This window comes from Elephas maximus, chromosome 3, assembly GCF_024166365.1.
Source record: "Elephas maximus indicus isolate mEleMax1 chromosome 3, mEleMax1 primary haplotype, whole genome shotgun sequence".
NCBI lineage: Eukaryota > Metazoa > Chordata > Mammalia > Proboscidea > Elephantidae > Elephas > Elephas maximus.
Window position 1 is genome coordinate 160435941 of NC_064821.1, and position 8953 is coordinate 160444893.

At 38.3% G+C, this 8953-nt stretch overlaps 1 protein-coding gene across 3 annotated transcripts in view; it reads left to right on the forward strand.

Moving 5' to 3' along the window:
* The window catches only part of WARS2 (tryptophanyl tRNA synthetase 2, mitochondrial), a 108136-nt gene extending 100582 nt beyond the window's left edge, over positions 1-7554 (forward strand). For 2 of the 3 annotated variants that reach the window (XM_049879960.1, XM_049879961.1), the window contains 2 exons: positions 2428-2546; positions 4401-7554. In XM_049879960.1, the coding sequence (XP_049735917.1) occupies positions 2428-2546; positions 4401-4849 (568 nt within the window). In that variant the 3' untranslated portion in view covers positions 4850-7554. The remainder of the gene's footprint in view (positions 1-2427; positions 2547-4400) is intronic. The other variant, XM_049879958.1, reaches the window with a different exon arrangement.
* The last annotated feature ends 1399 nt before the right edge of the window (positions 7555-8953 follow it).

Sequence of the window (8953 nt, forward strand, 5' to 3'; positions counted from 1 at the left end):
TGTTCTCCATTGACTCCATTTTCCTTTCACTCTCCTATTTAAATTTACATATAAGTAAACAAATAAATATTAAGCCAAGTCCTCGTTATCCATTTTGCTAAAGACGCATGATGACCCTGGGTTTTTTCTCACAAACTGTCCCAATTTCTGGCCAACCTGGACAGAAGTTAGAATCAGAGTCAGGTAATAAGTGAACCTCTAGTTGTTTATTGGATGTGTCTTGAAGAGCTTTCTGAAATTAATATATCCTTTTGGAATTTCTGTCCTCTACATAGCTACCGTTTGTTGAAAGCTTAACAAGTTTAAGTCACTGTGCTGAATGCTTTATAGGCATTGTCTCATCTAACCTTTACAGCAATACCATGGGGTAAATATTAATCCCATTAGTAAGATTTAAATATTATTAATCATATAGTCAAGAAATTATAAATTTAAATAATAATATTTGATTTTAGTAATAATTTAAATATTTTAATCCCATAGTCAAGAAAACTGTATATTATAGAAATTTTGTGATTTACTCAAAGTCAAAAAAAACATTTTTCAAAAACATTTAATGTTCTTAACTATTGTTCTGTGTTAGTCTTTATGGTGGTCAAAACGTCCTTGACTTCATGCTCTAGACAAGTAGGTTAAATAGACCAGTAGTCAGCCTGTAGACAGTAATTCACGAGGAAAGTAATTAGGTCTCTGCCAGTTTTTCAAGAACCATTAATTAACTTCTGCTGTGGGTAGGCTCCCCTCCCTATGACAAAGTGAAGTAGTTTCCAAGCATTTTTCCTTTCCTGTGACTGTTTTTGAAAAGCTGTTATTTTTTCACTCAAAAAGTACAATTATCATTTAGCTATACAAGTTTAGTTTAAGGCTACTTCTTTCAGAGGACAAATATTAAACTTCCTTCCTCAAGAAACTGTAGCACTTTATTAAGTGTGTTATCAAATCTAAATTCCCCAGCCAAGCATTAAAGACTCTCAGTCATATGTCTCCTTCCCCAGTAACACTTCAATATAATGTTTTCCCATCAAGGCTTCCGTATAGTGGTTCATTCCTCTCTCCTTTTGATGTTCCTCATATGATCTAATACTGTCAATTTTATATATGCAATTATAGAGTTTCTATATCCTGATAATTTCTTGTTTTAGCCAACACAACTTCCACATATACAATTCAATGACATTGATTACATTTTTCACATTGTGCCACCATTCTTACTGCCCTTTTCCAGAATATTCTACCACATTAACATAAACTCAATGCACCCCAAACTAAAACTCCCCCTTTCTACCTTTCTCCCACCCCTGGTAACTACTGATAAGCTTTGGTTTCTGTTTGCTTATTTCATATAAGTGAAATCATATAGTATTTTTCCTTTTGCAACTGATTTTGCTCAGCATTAACATTTTCAAAGGTCATCTCTGTTATGGCATACATTAGAGCTTTCTTTCTCTTTATGGCTACATGATATTCCATTGTGTGAATATACCACATTTTGTTTAGCGATTCATCTGTTGATTTTAATTTTTTAATAAAATAAAATATTACAGATAAAATCGATGTACCCTTTGTTCCTTTTCCCAGACCCATTCCCTTCCCTCCCCTCCCCTACTTTTCCCTCCCCTCCTCTTCCCTTCCTTTCTAGAGGCAGTTACTATCATGAATTTGGGAGAAGGGGAGTCTTCCAGTATATGTTTTTATACTTATTACTACAGATATACATATCTATAAATAATATATAGTATTTTCATGTGTACTTTTAAAATATACATACATGTCAGCATACTCTACATGTCTTCCCCAACTTGCTTTTTTCACTCACATTGTTTTGTTGGAGATATATCTACGTTGTGCTTAAGATTTCATTCATTTAAGTTCCCTGCAGCGTATCAGTTGCCCTGTGATTAAAATTTACTTGAAAATGAAGTAACATATTCCAAACAAATCTTGAGTTGCCACAGCTCTCTGACAGAGCAGAAGAACTTGCCTGAAGAGCTTTCAACCATCTTTGATGTGAGAGTGGGCTGGAGGTGTCTTTGAAATGTGAGTGTGAGCTCTGAGGTTAAAAGCATCTAGTCAAGCGCTGGGTGAATATGTGCTGACTAGGTGAGAGAATGAGGTGTAGTTTTAAAATACAATTATGCTTAGGGCATATGCTATTTAAGATACTATTCCTCTCTCCCAGCAAGAGCCTGTCACTGTGGTGTTGATGGCTGTATTCCTCTGCTGTGGAAGAAGCAGAACTAGAGTAGACAAATGTCTCTGGTATTTATCTGAAGATACAGATAAAGACTTGAGTCTCAACATTCCTTCTGTAGTTGGTGAACATTTGTTGAACACCAACAGTGAAATAGGCACAGGAAACGCAGCTGCTTGCAATATCATTTCAGTATAAGCGGGAGCCTTGCTGAGTTATTCTGTCTTTTATTAAAGGTCCACACACGTTCCTGTTGGGGAGGATCAAGTCCAGCACATGGAACTAGTTCAGGATCTAGCACAAGCTTTTAACAAGAAGTATGGGGAGTTCTTTCCAGTGCCCAAGTCCATCCTAAGTAAGTACCAACCGTACGATTGTTAAATTAGGGCATATTTTGAAGAGAGGATTGAATAATAGGTGGAAGCTTAGAACTTTCTTGGGGCTAAACTTGACTTTTGCGTGGACAGGTCTTCAGGATTTGTAACTAGAATCCCCATCTTTTTTTTTTTTTTGCAATGTAAGATTAGTAGACCTGGTTATGTTATTGAAAAAAATAACAGAAAAAGTCTGAAAAGCATGGAGGAGCCCAAAAACCATAATTTTGTTGTTGTGTGCTGTCAGATCAATTCCAACTCATAGCACCCCTGTGTGACAGGGCAGAACTGCCCCGTAAAACTGCCCCGTAGAGTTTCCTAGACTGTAATCTTTACGAGAGCAGAGTACCAGGTCTTTTCTCCCCTGGAGCCACTGGTGGGTTCAAAAAACCACTGACCTTTTGGTTAGCAGCCAAGCACTGAACCATTGCACCATCAGGGCTCTTTAAAAAAAAAAAAAGATATGTAATAATAGTAATAATAATTTTCATTTATAAAATATTAATGTGATTTACAAAAAACATAACATATCTCATTTGGTGGAGCAGATATTTTTCCCTATTTTGTGTATGAGGAGACTAAGGCTTGTCAAGGCTAACTTTATTTCCAGGTTATGTGGCTAGTTAGTAGCAAAGCTGGGCCCTAAACTCACGTGTTCTGATTCCAAAGCCAGTGTACCTTGCCTTCCGTATTCACAATAAAACAAAAGCCATAAGAGTGAAAACTGCTGAATCATATCTGGATAAAACAAGAACGAATCGATAGTCTTCACATTCTACCTTCTTAAACCTACAACAGAAATGGAATGTTCGGTCCACCTACTGAATCTGAAACCTCAACTGTAGCTTGCAAGGCTGTGCTAGTCTGGAATCTTCTTGAGGAAAGAAGCTGTAAATCTCTATCAACATTTTGGTAGCAATGCAGACTTATGGCAGCGGCAGAGATCACTGAACCTAAGCACTGTCCATCTTTATTAAGCTGACAGCATTTTTAAAAAGTATAACATGTGCCTAGTATCAATTTAGAAACATAAGACAAGTATGAATTTCTGAGTTATTCCAACCATTCATACAAATAAATTTAGGGCACCCCATGCATTGAAATCAGTCTTCTTTTAGCAGTAAGTTATATTTTAATGTTTTGGCCTATTATTATTTTGCCTATTTCACCCTATTTTATGGCTATTACAGAAACATTTCTCAAACAGCCATAAAATATTCAGGTAATTATAACACTGGTTGATGAGACACACACAGCTTAACGTCTTGATTCTGTGAGAACATTAAACAAGTCACTTCACCTCTGTGTGTGTGTGTGTACTGCCATATACTCATATAATCATAGATAAAGGAATGGAAGGACTGCCACAGATTGTTAAAATTGGTTTGGGGGCAGGAAGAGCTTAAGGGTAGTAGGGATAATTAGCTAGAAGGGAAGCAGAGGAGAGAAAAAGACCATACTTTTTAAAGGGCGTACACAGCAAAAACAGCATGATTGATAGTTTCATCTGTGTAAGATTATAAATTTTTATGTATATATATATATATGCATGAAAATACAGTCAACAAAGTGTTAACAATAGTTATCACAAACCAAAAACCAAACCCGTTGCCGTCCAGTCGATTCTGACTCATAAGGTGGAGCTATTTCAGATGACCTTTATTTTCATGTTTATATAAAGTGCTTGAATTTTCCACAAGGAGGATTTGGTATTTACATAATCAGATAAAAATAATAAGTCATTCAGTGTGCTTGACATTTTTAAGATCTAGACACTGACATTCCTGGTGGGTTTTTTTGTTTTTTGGTGTGTGTGTCTCCGTATTTTCACTTAGCGTCAATGAAGAAGGTAAAATCCCTCCGCGACCCTGCTGCCAAAATGTCGAAATCAGACCCTGACAAACTGGCCACAGTCAGAATAACAGACAGCCCAGAGGAGATAGTGCAGAAATTCCGCAAGGCTGTGACGGACTTCACCTCAGAGGTCACCTACGACCCAGCCAGCCGAGGGGGTGTCTCCAACATGGTTGCCATTCATGCCGCGGTGACCGGACTCACCGTGGACGATGTTGTCCGCCGGAGTGCTGGGATCGACACGGCTCGCTACAAACTGGTGGTGGCAGATGCCGTGATTGAGAAATTTGCTCCAATTAAGAATGAAATTGAAAAACTGAAGATGGACAAGGACCACTTAGAGAAGGTTTTACGCCTTGGGGCAGCAAAAGCCAAAGAGTTAGCATACCCCGTGTGCCAGGAGGTGAAGAAACTTGTGGGGTTTCTATAGGAACTTTCAACTAACCACTGAAAGGCGTTTGTATCTTGTGGTCTGTACACGCCAATAACGGCAGCTTTCCTCACAAGCAAAATATTCTAGTTGGGACGTTTAATTTGGTATACCTGAGTATTGGCTTCTTTTGGTGAATAATGCGTTGTAGCCTTCAAATAGAGCAACGTTCTAAATACCCTCAACAAAATGCTGTGAATGGGTGGCGGGCGGGGCGAGGGAAAGCTGTCTGAAACCCCGATTATTTGAGGCACGCTCCTTAGCCTGAATTTATCTACACAAATGTGAGGGAGGTGAGCAGTAATTTGGCAAATGCTGATAATCATTTTGTTTCTCTCTGGAGTACTTTCTCTCACAGATCCTCACTTTATCCCAACCCTTTTTAAAAATAATAGGTACAAGTCTTAGACTAGTAATCCTCAGGTTGCCATTTGGACCAATTTGTATTCAAATCTCAAGAAAATAAGTTGATTATTATAGTTCCTTTATCACTGAGATGGTGCCTGCCTCGTTTTATGTAAACTGCTTAAGTTGTGTTCCTTGTGGCCACACTGACTGCTCCAGCGAGTATTACTTGTTTATTATTATTATTCAGAGATACATGATATGAACTTCTGAGAAGATTGCATCATTTCAGCTTGATTTGTTAATTACACAGAAGGCCAAGATCCTGGATTATTTCCTTAACAATTCCTTGCATTTGTCTTACAGTTTAGTCTTACCAGCTCCCTGTGAAATATATGAGAGGAATTGCCATTTTAAATGTGAAGAAAGTGAGCCTCAGAGAGTACAATTAGCTTGTACAGTATCACTCACTAAGTAAAAAGCAAATCCAAGATTAGAACCTTTATTGCTTATTCCTAAGAGGAGTGCTTTTTTCAGCAGATAGCACAAAATCCTGAGAGGCAGTGTGTTTGAGACTCCAAACTTTCTGACTTTGAAGCTGGGCCCTAAAATACAGAACTTGAACTACTGATGCTGTTTATATCTGCAACTCGGCCAATAGCTGCCTGCTTTAAATCTGGATTTGGCTAACCTTGATCTCATTTGCTTTTGAAAATCTCCAAGATAGATGCCAAATTCTCTCTCCTTTTTGTGGAAATACTTCAAAACATATTCTGCCAGGCAACAATAAAAGTGAGGCCTGAGGATCACAGTTGAGGCTCCCAGACAGCGGTGGAGAAAAATATAAAACAAAATTCTAACTCAGAAAGAAAGACCAGACTTGCTGGCCTGACAGAGACTGAAGAAACCCTGAGAGTATGGCCCCTGGACACCCTTTCAGCTCAGCTATGAAGTCACCCCGAGGTTGGACAGGCCCATAAAACAAAATGAGATTAAAGGGGCACACAAGCCCAGTGGCAAGGACTAGAGTACAGGAGGGAACAGGAAAGCTGGTAATAGGGAACCTAAGGTTGAGAAGGGGTAATGTTGACCCATCACCGGGTTGTTAACCAATATCAAAAACAATATGTGTACTAACTGTTTAATGAGAAACTAGTTTGTTCTGTAAACCTTTGTCTAAAGTACAGTAAAAAAAAAATTTTTTTTTTTTAAAGTGGAGCCCGACAAATCAGTTTTTCCCAGTGGTGAGTGGAAGCTTCTCATCTCACTCTACCTCATTCTCTCTAATGACAAGTTTCATGAAACCTACACTTCCATTCCCCACACCTGAAGATGGAAATTATAATCCTGACCTACCGTACCTGTTAACAAAATTGACTTTGAAACAGAAATTGCTTGTGTGGTTTTTTGCCAATGAGCACCATGATCACCATTTATACATAAGAGATTAGTGTGTTGGGCAAAGAGTTTTTACCCATGTTTCTTAAGAGAAGCAAGTAGAAGAATGATTCTTGTATTAAATCAGATAGAAATTCACAAAACACTGCATCACACGATCCAAATTAAAAGACCCTTTTTAGAAATTTTGGAGCTAGCCTGTCTTACAGAAAAAGAAACATTTTGCCTTTTGGATCCTTTCTTGGTATGAGGTGTCTATAGTTTTAGAGTCTCCCTGAGCTCTTTCTTCCAAACCTCTTTTTTCTTTCAAAGGAGCCCTGTTATGACTACTGGAAAATGACAAAATTAAAGATGGCTTTATCGAATCAACTGTGTGTTTTTTATCCCCTTGTAACACCTTTTCTCTAGGGAACCAAAGACACCATGGAAAAAATCAGAAAAGAAAAACAAGATGACTGTAGTAACTTCAAGGAGCAAAGCCTATTCTGATATGAGGCTGGACTTGTACACATCATGTTCCTCAAAAGTGACCTTAGGGCTCACTGAGTCCAAAATCAGCCCATGATTGAGAGACTTGCCTGGTGACTTTAGGAAGTTGATAAAAGAGCCACGGCTAGAACCTAAATCTATCTTCATATTCCTTCCACTTACCATTTACAGGCTTCAGTACAATCTTTCTAATTGAAATGAAGAATTGGAGAAAAATCTAACTTGTGGTTTTAATCTAATGTTGTTGTTGTTAGGTGCCGTTGAGTCGGTTTCGACTCATAGCAACCCTATATACAACAGAACAAAACACTGCCTGGTCCTGTGCCATCCTTACAGTTGTTATGCTTGACCCCATTGTTGCAGCCACTGTGTCATTCCATCTTCTGGAAGGTCTTACTCTTTTTCACTGACCCTCTACTTTACCGAGAATGATATCCTTCTCCAGGAACTGATGCCTTCTGATAACATGTCCCAAGTACGTGAGACATAACCTCACCATCTTTGCTTCCAGGGGGCATTCTGGTTGTACTTCTTCTAAGACAAATTCATTCGTTCTTTTGGCAGTCCATGGTATACTCCATATTCTTCAACAGTGCCACAATTCAAAGGCTTCAAGTCGTCTTCTTAGGTGTTCCTTATTCATTGTCCAGCTTTCCCATGCACAGGAGGTGATTGAAAACACCATGGCTTGAGTCAGGTGCACCTTAGCCTTCAAGGTGACATCTTTGCTTTTCAACACATTAAAGTGGTCTTTTGCAGCAGATTTGCCCAATGCAGTGTATCTTTTGATTGCTTGACTGCTGCTTCCATGGGTGTTGATTATGGACCCACATAAAGTGAAATCCCTGACAACTTTCATCTTTTCTCTGTTTATCATGATATTGCTTATTCATCTATTTGTAAGTATTTTTGTTTTCTTTATGTTGAGGTGTAATCCATTCTGAAGGCTGTGATCTTTGATCTTCATCAGTAAGTGCTTCAAGTCCTCTTCACTTTGAGTAAGCAAGTTGTGTCATCTGCATAATGCAGGTTGTTAATGAGTCATCCTCCAATCCTTATATGCCACATTCTTCTTCATGTAGTCTAGCTTCTTGGATTATTTCCTTGGCATACAGATTGAATAAGTATGGTGAAAAGATGCAATCCTAACACACACCTTTCCTGACTTTAAACCACAAAATATCCCTTGTTCCATTTGAACAACAGCCTCTTGATGTGTGTATAGGTTCTTCATGAGCACAATTAAGTGTTCTGGAATTCCCGTTCTTCGCAATGTTATCCATAATGTGTTGTGATCCACACAAATGCCTTTGCATAGTCAATAAAACACAGGTAAACATCCTTCTGGTATTTTCTGCTTTCAGCCATGATCCATCTGACATCACCAGTGACATCCCTTGTTACATGTCCTCTTCTGAATCCAGTTTGAATTTCTGGCAGTCCCTGTCAATATACTGCTGCAGCTGCTTTTGAATATTGATCTTCAGCAAAATTTTACTTGTGTGTGATATTAATGATACTGGTGTATAGTTTTTGCATTTGATTGGATCACCTTTCTTGGGAATAGGCATAAATATGGATCTCTTCCAGTCGGTTGGTCAGGTAGCTGTCTTCCAAATTTCTTTTCATAGACGAGTGAGCACTTCCAGCACTGCATGTGTTTGTTGAAACATCTCAGTTGATATTCTATCAATTCCTGGAGCCTTGTTTTTTCCAATGGCTTCAGTACAGCTTGGACTTCTTCGTTCAATACCATAGGTTCTTGATCATATGCTACCTCTTGAAATGATTGAACATCAATTCTTTTTGGTATTGTGACTCTCTGTATTCCTTCCATCTTCTTCTGATGTTTCCTGTGTCATTTAATATTTT